This window comes from Durio zibethinus, chromosome 19 (genome assembly GCF_047325235.1).
Source record: "Durio zibethinus cultivar Kanyao isolate XHJ-2024 chromosome 19, ASM4732523v1, whole genome shotgun sequence".
In the NCBI taxonomy this organism is placed as follows: domain Eukaryota; kingdom Viridiplantae; phylum Streptophyta; class Magnoliopsida; order Malvales; family Malvaceae; genus Durio; species Durio zibethinus.
In genome coordinates this window covers 1,800,342-1,826,580 of record NC_143180.1, presented here as the reverse complement: position 1 = coordinate 1,826,580, position 26,239 = coordinate 1,800,342, and the positions used below count along the sequence as shown (strand labels likewise).

At 29.9% G+C, this 26,239-nt stretch overlaps 4 protein-coding genes across 5 annotated transcripts; 1 reads left to right on the top strand and 3 right to left on the bottom strand.

Moving 5' to 3' along the window:
* Positions 1-5,703: 5,703 nt before the first annotated feature.
* Positions 5,704-10,791, bottom strand: LOC111310150 (uncharacterized). Its single transcript, XM_022909310.2, has 4 exons — positions 10,096-10,791; positions 9,873-9,988; positions 7,419-7,662; positions 5,704-7,212 (listed from the first exon to the last, which is right to left on the bottom strand). Exons 1-4 carry the CDS (start codon positions 10,480-10,482, stop codon positions 5,848-5,850), a joined length of 2,112 nt encoding a protein of 703 aa, XP_022765045.1. The 5' UTR covers positions 10,483-10,791; the 3' UTR covers positions 5,704-5,847.
* A 1,000-nt stretch (positions 10,792-11,791) lies between these two features.
* LOC111310148 (signal peptidase complex subunit 2-like) lies at positions 11,792-14,564 on the bottom strand. The gene is made up of 5 exons (XM_022909306.2): positions 14,345-14,564; positions 14,074-14,225; positions 13,241-13,322; positions 12,206-12,348; positions 11,792-12,109 (listed from the first exon to the last, which is right to left on the bottom strand). The coding sequence occupies exons 1-5, from the start codon at positions 14,444-14,446 to the stop codon at positions 12,013-12,015; spliced, it is 576 nt and encodes a 191-aa protein (XP_022765041.1). The 5' UTR covers positions 14,447-14,564; the 3' UTR covers positions 11,792-12,012.
* Positions 14,565-14,835: 271 nt separating this feature from the next.
* On the bottom strand, positions 14,836-18,943 carry LOC111310147 (peroxisomal nicotinamide adenine dinucleotide carrier-like). 2 transcript variants are annotated; one of them, XM_022909305.2, is made up of 11 exons: positions 18,662-18,943; positions 18,498-18,575; positions 18,148-18,222; positions 17,177-17,307; positions 16,919-16,973; positions 16,381-16,491; positions 16,131-16,199; positions 15,956-16,063; positions 15,766-15,834; positions 15,506-15,560; positions 14,836-15,235 (listed from the first exon to the last, which is right to left on the bottom strand). In XM_022909305.2, exons 1-11 carry the CDS (start codon positions 18,740-18,742, stop codon positions 15,042-15,044), a joined length of 1,026 nt encoding a protein of 341 aa, XP_022765040.2. In that variant the 5' UTR covers positions 18,743-18,943; the 3' UTR covers positions 14,836-15,041. The 2 variants fall into 2 exon arrangements, with proteins under 2 accessions (XP_022765040.2, XP_089604390.1); XM_089748264.1 differs by lacking the exons at positions 18,498-18,575; positions 18,662-18,943 and adding an exon at positions 17,597-17,706 and having other exon boundaries at positions 18,148-18,196.
* Positions 18,944-24,797: 5,854 nt separating this feature from the next.
* On the top strand, positions 24,798-26,036 carry LOC111310146 (uncharacterized). Its single transcript, XM_022909304.2, has one exon. It carries the CDS (start codon positions 24,902-24,904, stop codon positions 25,817-25,819), a length of 918 nt encoding a protein of 305 aa, XP_022765039.2. The 5' UTR covers positions 24,798-24,901; the 3' UTR covers positions 25,820-26,036.
* The last annotated feature ends 203 nt before the right edge of the window (positions 26,037-26,239 follow it).

Here is a 26,239-nt window from a genome sequence, read left to right as displayed (position 1 = left end):
AATTCAAAGTTTTTTTTTTTGGCCAAATATCAATCTTGAATGTACTAAAAAGAGAGAATGAACTCTTAAAATCCTTGATATACCAATATTATATAAGAATCATGTATGTCTAAATTAACATATCTTTTGTCAAATTGGGGTTTGTTTTTCATTCATATAAATTTTTTTGGCATTAATAGCAATACAAATTTAAATATTCATTCACTTGACTAATTCTATAATTTTTTATTTGACTTGCCACTTGCTATGATCTACTAAAGAATCCGATAGGATTATGGTTTCTAGCCTAACAATTGGGAATTTAATTTATAAGAACAAATCATCCCCAAAAGTCTACTTCTATATTCTAATAATATTTAGCCCACAAACTTTGATTGCCATTTGCAACTTTATAATTCTCAAAGACCCTTACATACATATATACATTATATATTTATTTTTGAAAAAAAAATTATATAAAAAATCATCAAAATTTAAAATTTATTTGCTAAATTAAAAATTTAACATTCTTTTAACATATCACTATGGACTTTTATAAATTGATTATCCATATATAATTTCAAAGAGTATAATAATAAGATCCCATAGGGACTAAAAAGAAAAATAATGGGAGAGGATGATGGCTTATACACTAAGTAGTACATCCCTATAGTTATTATTTATACCACTATAATTTATTATATACACTATTAGTGACATGTAATGATAACTACATTGACTATTTGGGTTTTTATATTTATTATAAAGATAGAAAATTTTGGAAATATATGTCACAAACATTTCATTTGATGAGATCTCTCAATATTATTTTTTTTAATACAATATATTGTATATTATTGCTCATAATTAATTTCTATTTAATTCTCTCATGTTTCTCACATTGTAAACTACTTTGAGAACCATTTTTGAAGTTTTTTTTGTGACTTTTGAGGCCAAAAAAATCCAAAAACAGTGGGATTATTGATTTATTTATATGAATTTAATATATTTAAAGATGACATGATTTGTAAGCATTTTTTTTATACTTTTTGTTTGGTCAAAAAGGGAAAAATTTTAATTCAAAGAAGTTATTATTATCTTTCCATTGTTAGTCCATACTTGTGCTTGATAACAGTTAATATCCATTGATCAAGGATATAATTATCATCATCAATAATCAACCTTTTTTTCTTTTTGTTTTTTACTTTTCACATTTGGTGTTAGGGTTTAGGATTGTGAAGAAAATTGTCAGCAAGATTGATTATTAACATTTGGTGTTGACAATTATCTATTGATCTTGATTATTAACAAGATTGTCAAGAAAAAAATTATGCATAAAAATATAAAAAAAATCTGTGAAATAAATCAAAAGTTCAATTTGATGATGGAAATGAGATTAATTACTCGCAATAAATATAAAATGCATCAATTATTTATGATTTTTTTGTAATATTTTATTATCATTTGCTATATTTAAAGCTTAATTTTTGGATTAATGATTTTGTAAAAATGTGTCTAATTCATCTATTGTGTCAACTAGTATTAAAGATTCAATGAAAAATGCCACATCAAAACTCATGCAAGTCCTTTTTTTTTTGTCGTGTGAACATTTATATGGATGTAACTCGATGTTGAGATGTTAAATTATATAACATTTTAATAGCAATTAACAAAAAGAAAAATTCAAAACAAATTTAAAAAATAATAAATTTAGTTGAGTTTTAAAGATTACGGACAAAAATAAAATATTACAAACTCATGAATATGTAATCATTTTAAATTTTAAAACTTTTATTCTCTATTTTTTATCAAAAATTTTTGAAATGTTTAAAATTATATTATATTTTATTTTTTGAACATCTAAAATTCTTATTTTTTTATATTTAAAATTATTTTTATGATTTTTTTTAATTTTTGAAGTTAAAAATTATAAAATTTTAATTTTATATTAAAGTTATTTTTTAAAATTTTATTAAAATTAATAATATTTAAATAATTTGAGACGAAAGGAGTATAATTTATGAATAATCAACCACTTTCTTGAAATTTATGGAAGTGAAATGCATAGTTGGATACATTTTTAATGCAATGTACCAAGACAATTTGCTTGAGTTCCCTTTGCTGCAAATGGTCAAGTTATAGACCAAAAATAATCGGGGGGGAGGGCGGGGGGGTTCACATGGACAAGTTGGTTGTCCACTTTGAAAACAACATGGTCCCTCAGATTTCGTTGTTTTTAACGTAAATTAAGACATTTTAACCTCTTTTGTTATCTTAAATTTCACTTCAAACATCTTGTCTTTCAATCAATCAATCAATCAATTACGCTTAGCTGTATGGTTTCAATTTGATTCCCCTGTTTTTTTTTTTTTGGCCTGCATTTCTTGCGGCTTGACTAGATGTTCAAGCCGGACAAACTTTTGTTTTAGATTGATACTTTGTCTTAACATTGTGTATTCAAGATATTAAAAATGATGTTAGGGTTAGAGATGACATCCAACGGTTTTAAAGCAGATTTTTCTTGTTTCGAATTTAATTTGATTTTTTATGATAAATATTTAAATTGATATTAAAATATTATTTTTTATTTGATTTAATTTGTTTTAGGATAAAATGTAATTAATTCAATTCAATTTAAAACTAATAAAATATTACTTTTAAATATAAATAAAAAATTATATATATATATATATATACCAAGTCAAGTTTATTTAAAACTTGATCATGACTTTTTTATTTGTAAAAATTCCAATCCAAAACTTAATTGTTAAAAAAAAAAAATTTCTTATAAAATCAAATAGGATTAGAATCGAGCGAATTTGAGTTGGATTAACAACCCTAGATAAGGTTTCAATTTATTAACATTTTAATTTATTATTTTTAATATAGTCATTTGAACCATTTAAATTTAAGAATTTATTTATAAATTAGGAAAATTATTATTTAAATAATAATTAAAGTTGTATTAAAAATAATAAAAAATCAAATCCAAAAAAAGATAGCAGGCCAACGATTTTAACTAATTGATTTTTTTTTGTTGAATATAATTTTTTATTTAAAATTTATTTTCAATAATACTTGACAAGTATTGCTAATTTAACAATTTAATGGTATTTGTGTAGAAAATACCGCTCACGTATTCAATATAACATGGAAATTGATGGTGTTTTAAGTGAAATGCCATTGAAAAACCATAAATATATATTATTGTAACGAATTAACGATAATCCATTATCATTTAATTGTATGTCTTGTGAGTTTTATTTTAATCGTTTTAAGATTTTAACTCAAAATTTTAAAAATAAAATCTTAAATTTTAATAGTTGAAATCTCATTTGAAGACTTGCATACATATAATAGTACTTAAATATTATATAACTTTGCTTAATAATAAGTAGCTTAACCCTTTGCAAATGTAGGATAAAACTTATATAAAGTTTTTTAAATAAAATTTGTGAAGTTTTTTTTTAAATGATTTAATTAAAAATTTAATAATTTTAATCGATAGATTGATAGAGTTTAATTGAAAGAACAATAATATATAAAAAATATTAACAATATTATTTATAATTTAAATTTGATTGATACTTATTTAATAATAAAAATTCTATCAATATTTTTATTAAAAAGATCTATCTAACAATATATATCAAAATTTATTAAATTTTTTTAAAATTTTACACTCTTAATTTATATAATAAAATTTTTTAATATATTAATTTAATTTTTATTTAATCATTTATAATAAAAAATTTTACGAATTTCACTTAAAAAATTTCATTTAAGTATTTCCTTGCAAATGTAACCATTCTGTTTAACACCTAACTTGACAACAATAGATTAGATAGGTTAGACTGTGTTACAACATGGACAAAATATAGGCATGTGGCTAAGATAGCCAAAATGGCACTTTTTTTCTCGTTTCCTTCGTCGTGGTGAATCACACAGTCATATAATATATGATTGAATCAGTGTTCTCTCATTGTCCTCAATCTTCATCCTCATCTCAATTTGAAATATATATCTCAAAGTCTTGGTAGGGAAATTTTCATTGCCAAAAGCAGAGAATCAAAGTTTTATGGTTGTGTTTCATAATGCATAATTAACTAAATTGTCATTGATAATTGTCTTCACATTTCTTCTTATTGATATCAAATTTACCCATAGAATTTTCTTTTCTATTTCAATAAATAAAATGTAGGAAAGATAGGTTATTTACTAAGAAAAGCAAAAAAACCCTCCCATGGCTTTGGCTTTGGGATTTGCCAATTGAGCTTAATAGAGGCATTCATTAGAGTGGTTGGGATTTTGAGATTTTGTAGCCAAAAAAAAAAAAGTATCCAATAAGAGAAGTGAGCAAAGGAGATTAACTTTAGGCTTTATTAAGGCATAAAGTTTTGCCAGGGCCAACAATACCCACCAATCAAGCTACCGAACAGTACTCAGTAAGAATAAACTTTTCTTTTGCTATTCCTTTTCTTGTCCAATATCTTAAAGACTCAATGTTTAAAGTCATTTCATGGAAGTGGTTTCCAAAGATAATGGACTACTATTGGTGTTATTCTGCCCCATCATTAAACTATGTTTTATATATAATTTTAATTAGGTTCAAAAATTTAATCCATCTTTGACGGTTTCGATCCAATTTGATTTTATAAGATTGATTTTTTTTTTTTTTAAATTGAGTTTTGAGTTATGTTAAGTCGAGTATTACTAAAAAAAAATTAGAGTTTGGTCAGGTTTAAATTTTAGACAAACCCGATTCAACTTGACGCGATATTTATATAAAAATTAAATTTTAAATTATTTATTTATATAATTATATAATTAAATATTTATATTTTAAAAATAATATTTTATATTTAAAAATAATATTTTATTAATTTCAATTCGGGTTGATTGGGTACGGTTTATACAATATCGAATTGGGTCGGATATAAAAAAAATAAAAAAAAATTTCGGGTTATGTTCAAATTTGATAAATACAACGTCGGGTTAAGTTCAGGGCGAGCAAAAATCCATCCCGTCTCGATCCGTTATTAACCTTAATCTCAACAATCGTATGATTCATTGGTAAAATATTATATTTTAAATTTGAATTATTAAGATTTAAATTTTGATAATTTTAAATAAAAAATTATAAATTCATAGATTTATAGCTATTAATTTGTGCAAAATTTTTCATTATTCGAAATCTGAGTATAATCGAAAAAGCATTTTGATGTTATCTATAATGCAATTAGACATTGCCATCTCTTTCACCAATCCATTATGCTTGGTTTCCATGACTCCCTGAACAGGGTTGCTTTTGATGTTGGTCTGCCATTATAGATCTCAGAAGATGCCGTCTCTATTCAACTTTCCATATATAAATATATAGTAAAAGCAAATCTGGCTGGCGAATCTATCATCAAATTCAAATATATAATCCAATTTGCTCCTAGGTCCCCCCCTCCTACGAGGCTGGAGACGTGAAAACCTTTAATTTCAAATGAAGGTGACAATGATTTCGAACTGGCCATGTTCATGGGCAGGTATAATATACTACTTTTTTAAATGTTGTTCGAAAATTTCATGGTGTATGGGAGATTTTATTACTTGAAAGTGGTGATTTCACGGCAATGTTATTGTTTGTAGCCTTTCCTGATTTCTTTTTATTTTATCTATTTATAACCAAATCCTTGTTTCACCATTGACTACTATCAAACTAAAAAGCAAAAGGAATACTACAGAGAACAAATCCCCCCAATGGATAAGGATTGGAACTAATTACAATTAAAATATGATAAAACTGCAGATATATTATCTACAATTTTCATTTTTAAGGAACAAAAAGATCTACAGAGGAAATAAAACACATGTAATTGTTTAATCACTATTTCCTGCTTCTTTCGAGTCTGAAAGTTTAGCTCCATTACTGTTTGAACAAGATCCATCTAAACCACTTGATCCCAACTGCTTCTTAGCATCGGGATTGTCAGAGCTGCTGCTGCTACATTGTTTTATAAAGCCATCTACCATGGAGCTAGAAGAAAATGTAACCAAACTCGTGGCGGCAATGCCATCAGGAATGGCGCTAACGTCTCTTGTTCCACTGTACAGACCCCTACTTCCGGCGACAAGGATACCTTTTCTCTCATCAGCATTGGTCAGAACTGCTGGCAATACGTCAATCAATGGAGGGTTGCTCTGTGTTGAACCACTGATGAGCAGCCGAAGAGTTTCTCTAGCACCCTTTTCCACCACGGAATCAGTATTGGGTAATAACGGGTTCACCAGTTTTGGATGCAATGGAGGAATTGTAGTTGAAATAGCGGGACCAGCACTAACCAAGTAACCTTGTCCTGAAGAGCAAACATCAATGACTGGAATATGAACAATGGGATCACAAATCAAAGGTGTGAAGGTTGGAATTTGGTGTGAACTGGCCATTGGCAATCGGACCAATGGTTCTGGGGGAAAAGCTGGAAAATCCAGAGAAGGAACATCAGCCAGATCAAGAGAGGATGTTGGTTTGAACAAGCACGAAGAACCATTCACTGGTAATATTGAAGAAAGAGGTGGCAGCTTAAGAGGTTCAATTGATGAGGTTGGAAGTTCGGAGGCAGCTGGGTGTTGTAGAGTTGATCCTGGGGGACACCAACAATAATAGGGAGAAAAGAGAGGTGGTCCCAACGAGGAAACTTGAGATACAGAGCTTAGAGTTGGTGAAACAGCAAGTTTTCCGATTGACTCCAGGAAGTTAGGAGTGAATGGACAACTCTTGACGTCTGGAAGCTTGTCATTTTCAGCTTGGTTGCAATTAGAGGAATCATTCGTAATAGGTGAAGCAATTGAAAGGCTCTCGGTTACTAAAAGATGGTTATCTCCACGCCTTCGTAACTTATCCCTGGCAGTGCTCCTCAGGGAAGACAAGTTTCGCGTCATACCCTCCTTGAAAGAACTTGATCTTGGACTTAAGCTACCTTGATACAGTGCATTGACCTTGAGTACTTGACTGCTAGAGTGCCTAGATCGCAAAGATTTTGATGTCGATGAAGATTGTCCCCCGTGCACATCGATGGTGTCATGTTCAGTATTGGCTGAAGGTCGACCTAAACAACTTGCTTGTCTATTACTCACTGTTGATCCTACAAGATAAGCACGAAGCTGAGTTGCAAAGCAGCCAAGTCGTGACTCACTGATTCCAGTTAATTCAGCAATAGATGGTTTTCTTTTGATTAAATCCTTCATCTGTCATGGAAAGAACATGATATTAGATAGAAATCGCTTGACAGATAAAGCAATTTGCATATCTGCTAGTGAGAGTATTAAAGAGTAGCACCAATTGCCTAGGTGATGCTAGACTGGTGTAAACACAAAATACAATTTTACAAAATTTCTAATTTTTTGTAGGTATGCACATCAAGGACAGTTACTAATGAGAAAACCACAAATACCTTTGAGAGCAATTCAATTCCCAAGAGCTTTGACATCTCTGAGCACCAATAGTAAAAAACTTTGCCATCTGGGGTCTTCACAAGGAAAGATCGTCCAGAATTGTCTGCTGGGATCTCATTAATGGAAAAAGCGGCACACTGAGGTTTGCTACTTAAGGTAAACAGTCTCTCTGTTAGACCATCATCCCCAACAAATGAAAGGCGCAAGTCTGATGTTGGCAAGAGTGTAAGACTCAAATTTCCCCTGCAAAAATTCAAAAAGATTTGGTAAACATTTTAGACAAAGTAGAAAGGAAAATTACAAATAAAGTATAAACAGCAATAAGAGAAAATCAAGTTATAAGCACAAATATCAAATCTATTACATTACACCTTGCAAGTAGCAAGCTGTAAGATTCAACAGTTTATATCATCCAAAAAAAGCCCTAGTGAAAATTCTGAAAGGAGACAAGATTGAAGGAAATTTGAATTACAGGTAACCAAATAGGATTTAAACAAAAAAAAAAGGAACAAAGGTTTTGGCAAGGACTGTTATCATGGATGTTCAGGGAAGGCTGAGAGCTTAACGTTAATTGGTTCATTGTGTCTTCAGCAAGCAGAAGGATAACTATCTCCGCAACTAGAAAAGTCTGAATAACATATCCATATAGAAATTGAGTTCTATCTATCTCAAGAATCACGTATGATTCACAAAGTACTATCTGCCATAAGCATTAACCATGTAAAAGTTAATATTTAGTTCTTTTTTTTCCTTAGAAAGAACTCACTACACCAATAATAAGATGCTCTCCTCAATGCTTTAATGTCAACTAAAGACCCAGCCTTACATTTTAGATATTTTTCAAGCATATTGTTTTTATGAATTCGGCAATTAAAAACTAATCTGGTTACATCATGTGATACTTCTTACACATTTTTACACAAATATGGACAAATTGAACAGCTATAAGAGGTCATCACAAATCCTTTCCAGAATTTTATCATTCATGACCATAAAACAAAATCATCAATCAAAACAACGAATGGCATCATATAGCAAATGAATAACCACAAGATAACAGAGAATTGCACAGAAAATATACAATTAAGACTTCGACAAAATTTACAGCAAAAATGGAAAGTACTGACACTAACAAAGCAGCATACCATAATTCATACAATGTCATTAGCACTCAATACTACTTATAATTGATTCATTGAATGTCAACCCTATAGATCCACAAAACAGGCAGCGGCAAACTATATAATATAGGAGATGAAACTACCTTTACTTCGTCATAATTCAGAGATCATTATAGAATACGCCCACTTTACCTACAAGTCAAAAGATATATTTATTTGGAAGCATGAACACGATGACCAACAACAAACTAAAATAGAACCCTGCAATTCCTACCAACTATTAACCACTAAATATACACCTTCCAGTCAAATAATATTGTAGCATAAACCTAGTACTAAAGGAAAGATTCCAACATGTGAAATCAAGTAATGTAGTTGCTAAATCAAAGCACTATTGAGAAACTTATAATGTAGGATCCAGATATAGGATTTTTTAAAAATAAAAGCTATGAAAACCATGCTGAAATGCAACCAGAAAAGATGCAGCAATCCAATAAATCATGAAAATCAATCAAATATCGACTCGGCACAAGGCCAAATTAAACAAAAATGCCTTTAGATAATAAAGTAATAAGCATTACGTGGGTTCATGCATCAAAAAGTAAATAGAATAAAAAGTCAATACAATTAAGAAATAATCCGAGAATGATAGAGTACAATGGCACTTCAATAATATGACCAAGTCCAAAGATCAAATAAAGGGTCAGTACTATCAATTGCAGCAGTGTAATTTAAAGAAATGCATCACTTGCAAACGTAAGCACATATAATCATGAAAATACATGCCATACAAACTTACAGGTAGTAAACGTGTGACATACTGAGAAAGACCAGAACATTTCTAAATCATGTATATTTTTAAACCCACTGCCTGCATAGGATATTGAAATCATTACCGTATGACATAATACAATCAATTAATATCATCTTAGTTCCCAAATGAAGACAGCAGGGAGAAAAAAGAGTTGTACCAATCCAAGTAATTTGCCAAAAAGCTATATGCAATTTAAGAGTATGAAAGACCAAATAAAAGAGGAGTTAATTATAATGACACCCTTAATGAATATAAAGTATGGATCCAAGAATTGTAACTATACCCATAATGGGTCTTTATTATTTCAAACCAAGCATTACCTATCTAATTTGATAATTCCAAACTTAAGTAAAACAAAAAAAAAAAAAAAAAAGAGAGAATCAACCCAAAATGTTTAGTTTCTAAAGAGAGCTGAATATAACGATCCTAAGACAATTACATAATTGCACCTAGGCAAATCCGAAGCAGATGAATCTACGATAAATTAGAGACTCCAATATCAATAAGACTTCAATTACCTTATAGAAGTAGGGTGAAAATGAGTCCCTTGTTTGTTAATCTTCCCTGCTCGAATCGAAACCAAAGGTATGCAAAAACACCTCGCCAGCATACCGACTTCCGATGGCTCAAAGTGCTGAAAATTTTATACAAGAAATAAAATAAAATTAAAATTTTTATAAAAGGAAAAAACAAACTTGAATCATATTTACATCAATTGAAATTCCAAATTACAAAATATACCTGACTCAAATGAGCTAATAATCGATCCTCAGCGACGCCGTTTGAAACGTTGACTTTCAACAAAGGCTTTAACCTTTCATCGGTTCGACAAGCGCCGATTACATGCATATCTAAAGTTTGTAACCATTGTAGAACCGTATCTTCTCGATCGCTTTGTTGAAGCAACAAATCTCCGTCGTTTTCCTCTACCAATGTGTCGGTTAATCGTTCCGTGAGTCCGAATCCGTTCCTTGTCTCACCGTTTTGTCTCGATGTTGTTCCAGATCCAACGGTAGAGGTCTCAACAACGCCGTTGGTTGACGACGATGAGCCAGATGAATCGATTACTTCGTCGTCGTTTAGATCCACATGATCGTCAACAAATTCTCCGTTTCTAGAATTAGTCATAGTTGAATTTAACTAAATTTAAAAAAAAAAATCTTATAAATCAAGTTCTTTCAGATTCTTCGATTTATTAAGACAAAAATTAGAATTAAAAGCGTAAGGTTGGATATTTTTAGAGAGAGAAAAGATGGGAAATTGTTAGAGAGAGACGGAACTTCTGATTCACAAAAAAATTAATTGGTCTAGGAAAGATATTAAGAAAATATCGGAGTCGGTTGTTATATAAAGAAAGAAAAATATAAAATATAAAAAAAAGGCGGACGTCAAGGTGTTTTGTGGAATACGGTTAATTGTTGTCGATCTCAGATCCGCGGTTTGATTGATTGGTTAAAGCGCACGTCGGCTTTTTGTTTCTTAGCTGTGTGGACCCCACTTGAAAGGAAATGCCACGTCTGCGCTCTGACAATGACAGACTGACTTGTTGACTTTGTTTGGGGACCGAGAAAGTAAAAGAAAATAGTATTATTAGTGTAATAATTAGGGCATGGAAAAGGATCGGTTAAGATTGTAGTAGGAATTTTGAGAGGAAAGGGGGAATATTCGTGGCTTGAAGAGAGACGAGAATTCGAAGTTAGTGACAAACAAATATTTAAAAGTGGGTTCATTAAAGGGACTGAATTGATAGTAGGGGCAAATAACAACAATATGAATGAACAATTTTCATTTATTGCTAATTATAATAAATTTATACATTTTATTTATACGACATGAAAAAAATATAGCTCACAATTTAATATGAAATTCTATATCTTTTAGATTACTTAAATAAATTTTGAATCAAGTATAAATATTATTACATTCAATAAAAAATTTAAATTATACAAGTAAAATTAATAAAAATAACACATCATTAAAATATAATTAAAAATAAAATAAAAATACGTGACAATCTCTTCTCAATTGTAAAATTAAAAAATTCTATTATCAATGTATAAAAAGTAAACTCTATATCTAACGAAATTTAAAAACTCTTGATATATATATTAGGTATAAATAAAAAATTTTACTTATTTTATAGTAATTTAAATAAAATAAATAACTAACGAAAATAAGTGGCACTACCAATAACAAAATCAGAGAACCATGCCGTGGGAAACAAGCAAATGTAAAAAGTGCTAACTGTCGGAAAGAGCTGCATCTGCTGGGCTGCGCGGTACTGCATCTATAGAGATCAGTAGCAGCCGGGCAACCGAGGCAAGAGAAACTGCAGTTGATAACCCAATGCTGGTACTAACAGAAATTAAACTAGGAAGATATATGATAGTTACTAGGAATCATAATCAGTATATTTAATAAAACAAAGCGATAGATATAAGTTTCAATAAAGCTAAAGATGACAAATCTTTTTCATTAACAGGAATTCGTCTTTGAATGTAAATTGTAGTCTAATCTTCAGGCAAAGTCGAATTTCTTTTTAGCTCAAAATTTTCAACACAAACAATAATTTTAGTGAACATCTATATCAAAGTCACAACATGCCAGAATTCACTTTCTAACAGCAAGCCTATCAATGTGAGCCTTACTCTCTATAGATCACTTCTTTTTCTTTGGTTCTGCTGCATAATCATTTATTAGTGCTTCAACATCTTTCCAGAATAGACCCTCCACCAATATTCCATCCTTAGTGAACCTGAAATATTTTCAAATGGTTAGAAATGTAAAGGGACTGCAGGTCTGCAAGTGGGAGAGTAAGGAACAAAAGAAGGGAAAAGGAAAAGGGAGATACCATTGGGTAACACTTTTGGTAAACTCTACTGGTTTACCTGCAGATATTGACTTGGGATCTGCACTCGCTATAGTAAGTGTATAAAGATCAGAGAATCTGGGAAACTTTGAAGAGACCACCAAACCAGTGCTCGTGACAGATCCCTGCAAACATGAAATCAGTACTTAGATGTAGAAAACAACGCACACAGGGATTGGTACACAAGCACAAACAAAGGGCATCTTAGGAAACTCATAAACTAGGTCTATTAATTATAGTGGATTTACTTTTACTCTTTTTAATTTGGTAAGTTCATTCAGCCAAAGGCACACAGAAAGCATATGCCCATACTGTATAAACTTTTTGAAAGATCAATAGAGGTTAGACAATAACAGGGGTTTGTTTATGTAGTTTGTACAAGAAATATAATTGCCTTGGGCAATATTCAAGAATTTAGATATCTAATGGGATGCTAGGCCTTATTCCACATCATAAGTATAAAGCATTGGTGGACTAAAAAAAGCAACATTGCAAAATGTTAAGGATGAAATTTAACAGTTTCACTATAAAAAAACACAAAATAAAAGTAGATAGTCATACAAGTCCTTCCTTTTTTTTTTTTTGATGGAAAAAACTCCTATAAGCCATGTGGCAGTAGAATGAAAAGCACAGAACTGAGCTAATGATTAGAAAAAAGGCAACACTTGCAAAAGATTAAATTGCTCTCATTCAATTTCATTTATGATGCAAATACTTTTTGACTTTCTAATAGAAACTTGGTCACGGTGTTAGATGACAATGAATTATAATTAAAAGCTGTCAAACTCAAGCCAAAATCATCATACCAATAAGATAAAATAGAGTTAGATGGTAATCTCAAGAATCAGTAACCATGAAAATGCTGAGGAAAGTTCAAGATCACAGGCTTAAGCACATGAAGACCAAAGTCCAAACTAATCATACATGAAGATAATCTCAGCTTACGGAAAAAGAAATCAACACATAGCACAAGATAAAACATAAGGAAATGTTCAATTAGAAAGCAAAGGAACTTACAGCGGGAGGATAAGTAAATAGAATTGCATGCTTTTCCTTTGCGTAGATGATTAGCTGCAGTAACCCATTGAAAACTACATACTTGCCAGAGTCAAGAATCAAACTAACATGAAAGTGACATAAAAGACTATACTTTGGTTGCCAAGAAAAGCAAGGGAAGAAAAAAAGAAACCGAGATGAAATATTGAACACCATCTTGTCTTCGTAGTAAATACAACTCTGACCAAATCTTTAACCATAAGAAACTAAAAAAAAAAAACAATTGTAATCATTTTGGTCTCTATTCACAAGTTAACACAAAAAACCCTGACATGGGTGAGAGTTTCTTCCTCAAAGCTCTTAATCACTAAAAACAGTAGTAAATAAATGGGAATTTCAACAGAATTCACTTTCACAAACAAAATTTTCCGTATGAGACCAAAATAAATATATTTAGTTCTTTGGTTACTCTTTTTTACATGAAGAAGTAAAAAAAAAAAAAAAAGGTTAATTTGTTTACAAAAGCTAATATACTTTTTCATAATTAAAATTAAAAGTTTATTTTTTTTTTATTTACAAATAGCTGATTTCAATTACAAATGGATCAATTGTGCGTTCAATAAATATAATTTCTCATATTACTATTTCTTTCCATTAAATAACAAAATTAACAACCAAACAGAGCCTAAATTAGACTCTTTCTGGTTTATCATAACAAAATTTCAATTAAAAATGATTAAAAAACAGCAATTCAATTCCAATTCATCCAAAACATTCTTAAATAACTAATTTATCTAGCAATTACGATAAATCAAAACCACAAATTCTAAAAAAAATAATGAGAAAAAGGATATAACACGATGCAACCGATGAGGAAATTACGGTTTTCAGGGAACTTTTTTTTGTAAAATTGAGCAAAAAGAGCGATTACAATTATAATCGTTCCAAGCAATAATCTGACATTGCTCATCCTCACATCTTCTATATATCCACGACTCGTAACAATCTATTTCAAAATCCAAAATTGAAAAAAAAAAAAAAAAAAAAGAGAAATAATTATTAAAAATTTGAGCTGTAATCGCGAAGATTAATGAATCTAGGGTTTTTTTTCCTTTTTTTTTTTACCTCAGAGACGGATTCGTCGAGGATGTTTTTGATGGAGTGATGATCTAAGAGATTCGCCTTCTTTGCGTTTTTGCTTCCCGTTTCTGCCTTTTTCTCTTGCATTTTTGGTGGGCTTTCCAGTGGAAATGGCGCTGCCGATATTTTGAGACCAGAAGAGGGAAGAAAGGTGCTGCACGACGTCAAGGTTTATAAGTGGTTTTCGGTCCTTCGACACGGCGTCGTTCATGCTCGGGCAATGGTTTTCATTTTTTTTTTTTAATTTTTTTATTTTGAAGTTCAATAAAACTTTTATCTTAAAAATTGAAAATTTTAGATTGGGAGAACATATTACAAATAATTCCAAGTAAACCAAAAGATAGAGTTGGGCTGATCCACTGAAAATTAAAAAAAAAAAAAATTTGTTAAAACTTGAATTTAAATAAATCAATTAAACTTAAATTCTGATTTTTAAACCACCAAGTTTTTATACAGAAAATTGGAAGAATAAGACAAACAGAGAATAAATTGAACTTGTTTATAGGACCCGTAAATGATTTTATTTTCAACAAGTAATCTTTTTGTATCCTTTTAATTTCAAGGTACATGGCCTGATAAATACTACTATAATCCAAGTTTGAATATTTTGACCAACAACTTGTTAGTGTCGAAACAAATGGAGTAGGAGGCGGAGTGGGGAGATAGTGAGACAGCTTCACAGTCAAGGAGGCTTTGATTTCACCGTGTTGATGCCATCCTTAACAAGCAACAATCGAACACCCTTGACGAGTTCCTCTTTAACCATGAATAAAACAGCAGCTGCGAGAACACTTTGCACGATTTTCGTGTTCATGCCTTTGTAAAAGCCGGAGAAGCCTTCATAGCGGATCATCTTTAGAATAGCATCCACAGTCCCTATATCGATGCACATGACGGTAATAGAACAGATTAATACCAAGTTTAAAGAAATGGAAAGTAAAATAACTCCAGACATAAACAAGGAGAGTTTCAATTCGTTAAAACCCTTTTAAAACTTAGCCTTGATCTTCTAAAATGATGAGAATCCCAAGGCAATAACCCTACCGGTTATTTGCCTGTCAATTTCATTAATGATTCATTTAAAACATTCACATCATATAAACTTCAACATCCATATCATGTAAACTTCATCATAATGATTCAAACCTTTGTAATGATGCCTTCTGTCCCCAGTTGTAACTTGTTTTGCTTGAAGTCTTGACTGTAAAAGCAACAAAAAATGGATAAGACTGAAAGTTTATCACTTATCATGACTAATTCCAATGGTTCATGGTTATGATTTTGGTAGGCGATAGGATTTTCACATAGCAATTTTTAAAATTCGTTTATCCAATTTCAACAAATTCAGAATGGTTCAAAACAAGTTTTTATCTATGGACACATGCCTACACGTCATATAATCATACCTTTACAACGAGAAGAGGATATGTCACAACAGTAGCTCCAAGTTTTGCCAGAGCTCCAAGAAGAAAAATCTAGCATAATTAGACAACTCATTAAGAGATTAAAACTAGAGAAGAAACAGACATTTGCAAGGAAAACTGACATAAGAAGATGACATAATTATTAGTAAAGGGAGATGAACTCAGAGCCAACCTCCAAAGCAGTTACTCCATTGTTGCCCTTCTTACTACGAGATCGTCTTTTCTTCAGATTCTTCAACATCGTTTCATATAGCATAAATTGTATAGAAGGATTGCTCACCTACGAGGAACAGCAGGAACAATTAGTGATACACCCTTAGAAGATGCAATGGTCACTTCTCACTTACCATGATCAATGTTGGGAATACACCTTTCCAGAAGCCCCAAAATCCAGCTTCATCATAGACTTCTTGAATCTGCAAGTATTCCAAAAGCAGAATAATGTAACGAACTTTTGAAGAATCCAAATCACTGTATTTCTATTATAGAGTTTAAAACTGCATTAGTCAACCATTCCATTAGAAAGAACTTGTACAAGCTTCAATCTTATAAGTGAACTAAATAGAGGACTCTATAGACCAAGCAACTAGTGCGTACCGCATGGCTAGTTCCATAAGGAAGAGGCTCAATGACAGAAAGAACTTTTTCCTCTGGAGCAGTAGTTGGCAACCTATCAGGATGGTCTTTCTTTGAGGTTTTTGTGTGAGTCTGCAGCACAATATTTGTTTAATTTAAATATGAACAAACATGCAAACTGAAAAAAAAACAGGTCCTTTCAAATTGCAATGCACAATTCAGAACTTTAAAGAAGTACAAATCTTTATGTATGATCTGAAACAAATGTGGATATTCTACGCATTAATGAATGTTAGACATACTGATCAAGAACACATAATTACACCCATGAGGACATATTAGTCGCCCCTATTTTCTCAAGGCAGACTTCTGGCCTGGGAATATAGGATAATTGGAGAATTATGGCCATTGGCATAGCCCAAAGCACCATGCTTATTGCAATGGATATTTGGCTATAAATTTCTTTGTGAACTTGGCAAAGAATGCATATATTAAAGTTCATTCTTTCTATGTTTTACAGAAAATAAGAAGCTTTCTGAAATGTGTCTTTGCTTTTTACCTGCATGCGTGTCACAACTACCCAAATGGGGTTTGTCAACAGCACATTTACGCACCTACACCAAAATGATTAAGCATGTATTTAGCTCACAAATATATGGAGAAAAGAAAATTACTACCACAATTTTGGATGTTAGTTGAAAGAAACTGGCGCACTAGATTTACATTTTATAACAGAGCTTTTAAACAGATTTTATAACAACAGACACAGACAATCAGATCTGAGGCAACATTGAAAATAAATAAAAAAGGAGATTACCCAGCTAAAGCAGCTACAATAAGTGAGGAAAGCATCCCAACAGATCCATCTCCAATCCCTTTTTTATGGCGTTCAAGTGCTGTAGTTTCAACTTTGTTCCTGAATATTTGATAGAAATAATAGTAAACACCCTGTATCATAGAAATAGTAAGTACTTATGAATCCAGAAAAAACTAAACAAACAGAATACTGCAAATTTACAGAGTCATTTAAATAAAAAAAACAGTTTATGCAAGACAAAAGCATGCAATCCACTCCAAAGATAGATCAGTAAGAAAGTCCAGTTCGCTAAACAATGTATAAAGAATGTATTTAAGCTACAGAAATAGCTCCATGCAAAATATTCTTTAAAGGTTGCAAGATAGTGATCAGGAATGCCATTTAACTCAATGGCATCTTAACATCAATAAGAACACGCACATGGTGCACAAGGCTCCTCACTATGCGAGGGTTGGGGTGAAGGTCCATAGTACGTAGCCTTCCCTCTACATTTATGCAGACAGGCTGTTACAAAGACTCGAACCCATGACCTTGCAATCACAAAGGAGCAACCTTAACATCAATAAGAACATTCGAATTCTAAATCTCAAAATTAGCTTTAGTTTGGCTTAAACATAGCATATGGTATTCAGGATACAAGTTTTCACTAATATTAACAAAATTAAAGATCTGGGGCAAACTACTAACTTTTCTCAGTTTCAATGTAAAACTAAATCATAGCATACCAAATTTGGTGCATTTCAATGATTCTTAAGTTCATAAATCCACTTCTCTTTTCTCCCATCACACTCTCAGCAACCAATCAAAGCAATCAAACAGTACTCAAACAACACAACAAAAAAAAATTTACTTCTCTGCTTTATTAATTGAAAATTTATTCTAATTTGTTTCACTTGGCGACGTTACTATTAGTCTAGTTAAAGCAATACAATACCAAGAAAAATTGTGCTAGAAATCAAAAAATTCGTCACCTGAGATGCAGATGTACCAACCAAAGAAGGCGTTAAGCCGCCGTACAACCGCGCCCATCCTTCTTGTTTTACAACCTATTTCACCAAAATAAGCAAACAAATCAAGCGTAAACACAAAATTACTAAATCTCCATTCAATTGCTACTTTTACTACTTGCTTTTTGCTTTTGTATCAAAACTAGATGAAAAATCAACAACCAAACAGTACCTAACTTAGAACCGCTCATACAATAATCTCCAATAACATATTCCGTTTAAATGTTCAGAACATTCCGTTAATTATGACGTAAAAAAGTCATCTAACAAAAAATTTGAAAAAAAAGGAAAAAAAAAAGAAGAAAAAAAGAAACCTGGCACATTTGTTCAATCGTTCCAAGTTTCCGTTTCTCTCTCTTGAGATCACGCTCTGTTTGTTGACGAGTATTGACCTGTAGATCAAAGCAAAAAAACAAAAAATTATTGTCAAATAAAAAATTTACATTAAAAAAAAAAGAAAAGGAAAAGAGAATCGTACAGTTTGAAGAGGATACGTGATGAGTTGAGCTATGATCCCTCCACCGGCTCCTGCCAGCCCATTGATCAAAGCGTCCGACATCGTTTCAATCCCTAAGAAATAAAAAACTAATATTTTCTCGAGAAAATCCGGTGTTTGGTTACGTAGAAAACAGATCTAACGTTTTAGAGAGATAGAAGAGAGAGAAGCAGTAAATGCTATCTCTGACTTTGGCCGTAGCGAAGAAGCGTGTAAAACAGATTAAAAAGGGCCATTTTGTGGAGGGAGACGGCGTTCGCTATCGAAAATTCCAACTGCCAGTTTCTTTCCTTTTATAGTGGTCGTCGCTGTTCCGTTTAAGAAAGCAAACGAAAATGAACTTGATGAAAGTGTTATAAACGTAAAGTATATTTCATGAAGTGGATAAAACAATTTTAATTTCGTATAAGTGTACTACTTTCAAGACAATTTCAAAATTAAAGATTTAAAAATTTCAAATTTAAATTTTAATAATAGTTTAAAAGATTAAAAAATGTTACCCATCATTGATGTCTATTAAAATTATTTAAGATAGAGCAATTTTTATAAAAATAAATTTGATAAGAATAATATTGTATTATTTTTTTATAAATATTCACTCACAAAACCTACTATTATGATAAAAGATATTACAACTATTAAAAGAAAAATAAGTGTTTATAAAAACTATCTAAAGTGATTTTTTTAAACTTGTAAAATTAAAGTGTTGCATATAAAAAAATAATTTTGTTTGATTCAATTTTATTTAGAAATTTAATAGAAGAGACATGAATTAAAAAATATGTTTTAAAATGATATTTTACTCAATAATTATAACTACATATTTAATAAAATAAAAATTAAAATGTAAATATCTATTATTTTTAACTTAAAAAACCTTTTTAAATTGTTTTTTAAATACACAAAAGAAATAAGGTAAGAATTGTGCCCCTATATATGTATATAGATTATATCAGATACACTTGCTAGGATTTATTTTTCTTCCTTTGATTTTTATGTCATTCAACACAAATTAAAAGCGAGTTAGGTAGCCGATTTGACCAGTGTGTCCTCCAGACTACCGAAACTATCCTTTCCTTGAGTTCGTCATCGATAATAATAATATCTTAATATTCCTCTTCTTCGAATGTGTGCAGAAATGGATGCAGAATTGGTTATATATACTGAAGATTAAATTAAATAATTTTTAACATTTTAATTTAATGGGATAATGCACTGTTTGCACTTTTTTTAGTATACACTTAGATAAAAAAAATTTTAATAAGATATCTAAACTATATTTTTCTTAATAAAATTACTTTAAACTTTAATACTATTAAAATAACACAGATATAGTATTTAAATTTTGATATGAATTATATATGGTTGTCATATGATTTAAATGTATTTATTACGTCATTTTTAAAAAATAAAAAAATATAATATAAATATTATAAAAAAAATTTATTTTTTAAAAATAATAAATAACAGTTACCTCATTATCACATGATAATTGCATTATATATATCAATATTTAAGTCTCACGTTGATATTATTCTAATAATATTAAAAGGTTAATATAATTTAATATACGAAATTAAAATTTAGGTACCTAATTAAAAGTTTTTAAATTTAAGTATCATATTAAAATATTTACAATAATTTAAGAGGTGATATTATAAGAAATTTTATTATTTCTTTTTTCACAACAAAATTAGTTATAAAAGTTTTTTTAACATAACAAATAAAAGTTAAAAAAAAAGAAAAAAAAACTAGTAAGTTGCGTTAATCCAGCCATTATTGATGCAATGAATCAATATTATTGATGTAAAATTTATTGAACTTGCATTAAGGTAAAACTAAATATAAATAGTTCATAGTTTAAACATATAATTAAAGTATTTTAACCGATGTTTAACACTTGATGCCCTCTTGACATAATATCAAACTGATAACTTGATTTTTATAAAAACAAGCTTTTTATTATGATAATCTATTTTAGTAAGACCTTAATACAGTAATTTTTATTCTCTTAAGTGGATCAATAATCTGTTTGATAATTTTATAAGATTTTTTGATGTAGAAGATTCATAATATTATGATAACTGTAAAATATATTTAACTTGTATCATTGTAAATTATGATATAAAATTTTTTTTTAATTTGAAACCTAATAACTAAAGAGAAAAAAAAAATACTAAAAGAAAGAAGAATTTGTAGCAAAACATATTTATAAAAGAGGATTTCTTACATGAGATAAGTTATTAGGGAAGTTATTTTTCCAATCCCTTTAAAGATTCAAAAGTTTGTCTTCACTATTTTATCATTTTTTAAAAAAAATTACATTTTGATATAAAAAAGTGTTTTTTACTTTAAAATTTCAATTCAACCCTTAACTATCAAATATGATCTTTCACCTGTTGCATTGATTTTTTTATTAAAAAACATAATTGTTAATTTTTTTTATATTTAAGATTATAAATAATCAAACTTTGATTACTAAAATTAATAATTCATCATTTTATCAATATAATTGTTAGATTTAATTATGTAATATTTCACTAATTCATGTTGGTCATGTGTTTGGTGGATTATTCAAAGTCAAACAAAATTTCTAGTTCATAAAATATTTATAGATATTTTCTCAAAATAATTAAATTTAAATCGAAATTAAACTTGATTAATAAAATATTTCGATGGTTTTATATAAAATTCGAGACTAATTCCAATTTCATCAGCACTTGATGATGAGAAGTTAGTGAAATGATACAAAGAGTTTTGCCAATCATTAGAAAGGAAATTAAATTCACTTTATAGTTCATACCGTTGTGAGTAAAATAATTACTTATATTTTAGTTGTAGAGTAATAAAATAATAATAGTACCCAACTGAAATAAAATAATAAATAATTATTAGCAAAAGAAGGATTATTTTTTATCCAACTCTAATTTCATCAAGATGAAAGTTTTTGTAAAAGATGGCATAATAGAAAAAAAATCATTTTTTGAGATAAAAAATTCAATTTTAGTTTGTAGTAATTATGAGTAAAAATAATAATTTTTTAATTTTTTAAATTATTGATGGATAAATTTTAATTTTAAATTAAATATTTATTTTGAAATTTTAAAACTTTCGTTTAGATTTTATTAAAAATATAATTTGACCATATGATTAGTGGATTATTATTATTTTTTATGCTATTAGAGGATTTTTTATAACAAAAATTTGATTTTATATTCTAAATTAAATGCATAAACCTCGTGACTTAGTTAATGAAATTTAAAATTTTTGAATGATTTTCTTTATTGAATGTCAATTATGCTAATTAAAGTAAGTCTGGTATCCAAAATTTTGTGAGTTAAGCTTACTTTAATTATAATTAATTAATGTATCTAAATTATTTTATCTATTATATCAAACAACAAATTTGAGCAAGGTTTATATGTTGGATACCATTTTTTCCTTAATTGGAAAAGAAAAATAAATTTGTTGGGTGCTTCTAATTTATAATTATCTTATCTATTATATCAAATTATCATACCTAAACTATCTTATCTATTATATCAAGCAACAAAATTAAGCAAGGTTTATATCATGGGTACTTTTTTTTCCCTTAATTGGAGAAAAAGAAAAGAATTTTTTTTGTGCTTCTAAGCCTAATTTTTTTATCTCTTTACACTTTTTTTTCAAAAATATTTTTAAGTGAAATTACTTAATTACTCTTTCTAAAACTCTTTTTCACTTTTAAGTTTTCAAAATTTTAAATACGAAAGCTTTTAAAAGTTTTCAAATTTGTAAATCTAAAAATTTTTAAAAGCTCCTCGTTTTGTATATTTGAATAGTTTTAAAGTTTTTGTCTCAAATCGTTTAGATAAAAAAAAATCTAAAGAGCCACATATATAATTTTTTATATTAATTTATAAATGAACTTATAAATTATTTGAAATAAATAGTGTTTTTTCTTTGACACGTTGAGCAAATTCTTTAGGATATGAGTTTTTTTCCTAAACTTTAAATGTAACTTATCGGATATGAAAATTCGACAACTTATGTAACTTATCAAATTTTCATTTCGATATAAAACTTATTGAATATACATGTCCGATATAATAATAATAATAATAATAATAATAATAATAATAAACTAAATTTTACATCCCAAACTCTAGAATTAATTGCTTGAAATGTCAAAAAAAGAATTATATTAAATCATAATTTTGAATCTTTTTGTGTCATTCGTTTAAATAAAAAACAACAATTTCATTTACTTCTTTAATCTTCGTGTTATATTTCTTATTATTTGTATCCACGTTTTTCGTGATCTATCTTTAAAAGTTTTTGTCTTTTCAAAATCTAAAAACTTATTTCTCATAATTGGTGCACAAACATAGATAGGCATACATTTCACATATCCAACCATTTCAAATAGCTTTCTCTCATATTTTCTTCAATTCGAACTATTTCTAATTTTTCTTGAATTTTTGTGTTTCTAATTTTGTTCCTTTTAATTTTACCACACATCCATCTAAATATTCTCATCTTAGCTACACTAATTTTCTTCTTATGTTCGTTATTAATAACGTAATACTTAATAACATATAATAATGTAAGCTTTATAGTTGTTTTATACAACTTTTAACTTTAAAGGCATGTTAAGATCACATAACACACCTAACACACTGTGTCACCTCACCCATCTTGTTTGAATTATATGATTTACATCATTTTTTATCTCAATATCGCTCTAAATAATTGGTCCATAAATATAAAAAATAACTTCACTTTGGTACCACCTCATTATCCAACTTAATCACATTAAAACTCACTTTTCTATGATTTCTAAACTTACATTTTATATATTAATTTTAGATTTATTAAATTTAAAGCTTTGAAACTCCAACGTATACCTCCATAATTTTAATTTTGCATTAAGATCATCACTAGTTTAAGCAATTAAGACTATATCTTCGATAAATAACATACTCATGGCACATTGTTTTCGATATGTCTAATGAACTCGTCCATAACTAATGCAAAAAAAAAAAAGATTTAGTGTTGAGCCTTGATGTAATATTAAAAAAATAGGAAAGCTATTAGTCAAGTCACCAAACATTCTCATATTCGTTACAACTTCTTTATACATATCTTTAATTATGTTAATATATTTTAAAAGAACTTATTTCTTCATTAAGACCTACCAAAGCATCTATTGATAAACTCTATTGTATATTTTATCTAAATCAATAAATATTATATATAAATCTTTTTTTTTTGACATAAAAATCCTTTAACAAAAGTCTTAATAGGTGAATTGTCTTTGTTGTGGAGCATCCTAGCATAAACTCAAATTGATTTTCAAAAATTGTAACTTCATGCCGCAATTTACATTTAATTACTCTTTCCCAAAATTTCTTAGTATTACCCGTAAGCTTTATTTCTCAATAGTTAGATCAATTTTGTATTTCACTTTTATTTTTGTATAAAGGTATTAAAGTATGTTTTTCTCCATTCTTTGAGCATCTTTTGAGTACATTAAATCTTGTTGAAAAAATCAATCAACCATTCAATCTCTATTTCATCCAACTATTTTCAAATTTCAATCGATATTTCATCTAGTCCTATAATTTTTTTTACTTTCATTTTTTTCAAAAGCCTCTTTAATTTCATACATTTTAATATTATGTTTAAATACATAATTTATGTGTTTAAAAGATATGTTAAACTCATTTATATTATGCTTAAATTTATCATTAAAGAAATTATCAAAATAATCTCTATATAATTCTTAATCTTTTCATCATTTATTAAAAGACTTTCATAATTGTCTTTAAATATATCTATAAGTTATAAAATTGATCGACATGCATATCCAAAAATTTTAAAATCGAAATAAAATATAAAATTTTTAATATAATTTTTGAATAAAAAATAAATGTGGAGAGAAAATAATTTTTGAGAGTCTAATTAAAAGTAGCAATTTTTTTTCCTTCGTGAGACAAAAAAAAAAAAAAAAGCCATAAAGAGTGAGTGACTTTGGATTGCAATACCCAAAAATCCCCATAGAAACTCGTCGAAACTCCACAATCACCAAGGTTAAAACTGTCATTTCATTACTATCTCTATTTTCACCCCTTCTCAAGCGAATTATCTCCCCCACTCTAAAAAGTCCAACAATCGACGCAACTCTTTATCCGGTTTAGTTAGCATCATCATCTACCAAAAACTGCTGCCACAGCCACCGCCATGGCCACTTCCTCTCGACCACCGCCACCAAGACTACTCGACCTTGACCTCACGATCGTGTCAGCCAAGCATCTAAAAAACGTCAATTGGCGAAACGGCGATCTCAAACCCTACGCTGTCTTTTGGGTCGATCCAGACCGACGTCTCTCAACTCGCTCAGACGATTCCGGTTCAACAAGACCGGTCTGGAACGAGCGTTTCACCCTTCACCTCCCCGCCCCTCTCCACGACGCCGTTTTAACCCTCGAGATCTTCCACTCCAAACCCTCGGAAACTCCGAAGCCTTTAGTGGCAACCCTCCGGGTTGAACTTAAAGAATTACCCGACCCGGATGATAGTTCCAAGATCCGAACTTTTTCTCTCCTCCGACCCTCCGGTCGTCCCCAAGGTAAGATTCGCGTGAAGCTAGGAATCCGCGAACGTCCCCTTCCTCCACCTCATGATTACCATTTTGCCCCTCCTCCTAGCTATTATTACACAAATACCCCTCCTCCACCGAGATACTCTGTTTCGCCCTATGTTTCTCTCCCTCCGCCACCTCCTCCACCCTCTGTCTCTCCTCCTCCACCATCACCGTACTCCTCCATCCCCGACGCTTACCCTCCCTATTACTCTAGCCACTACTATTCCTCTCCGCCACCGCCTATGCCTCCACGTCCCTTCTTCGAACGCAGTTCCAGCTACGGCACCCCATCGGCGCCAGTAGATTACTCGCCATACGATCAGAAGCCTCGAGGAGGTCCCAAATTGGGGCTGGGGACCGGATTAGCTGTTGGAGCCGTCGCGGGGGCTTTGGGTGGACTGGCCTTAGAAGAAGGATTGAAGTACGAAGAAGAAAAGATTGGTGAAAGGGTAGAGCATGACGTGGCATCAAGGGAAAGGGACGATTATAGTGATTATCATCGTCCCGATTATTGATTGGTGTTTTAATGCATCGATGATGGTCATCATGGGGTATATTATAAATATTTATGTAAATAATTTGTGATCTGATAATCGGTTTGTGTTTTTAATGGTTGCGGATTAAAATGATCAGAGAAAGAGTGAGCTTCAGAATGACTCTTTTGATGTTCATTACTATGTGCTACGAGAATAAATTGTTAATGTTTAATTTGAAGTTTAACTTTTGTTGTTAGTTTTATGTTGAATCTTTCTCATTTCGCAAGTTAATTGTAGAATTTTTTTATGATTTGCTGAATATGATGGTAGGTGATTGAACTTGAACATTAGGATTAATACAGAAATGCCTTCATTATTGAGTCTTGCTGGATGATGCTTGAAAGGCTTTTATCTGTTTATGTTAAACTAGATGGAATTGTAAGATTATGGTAGAATAAT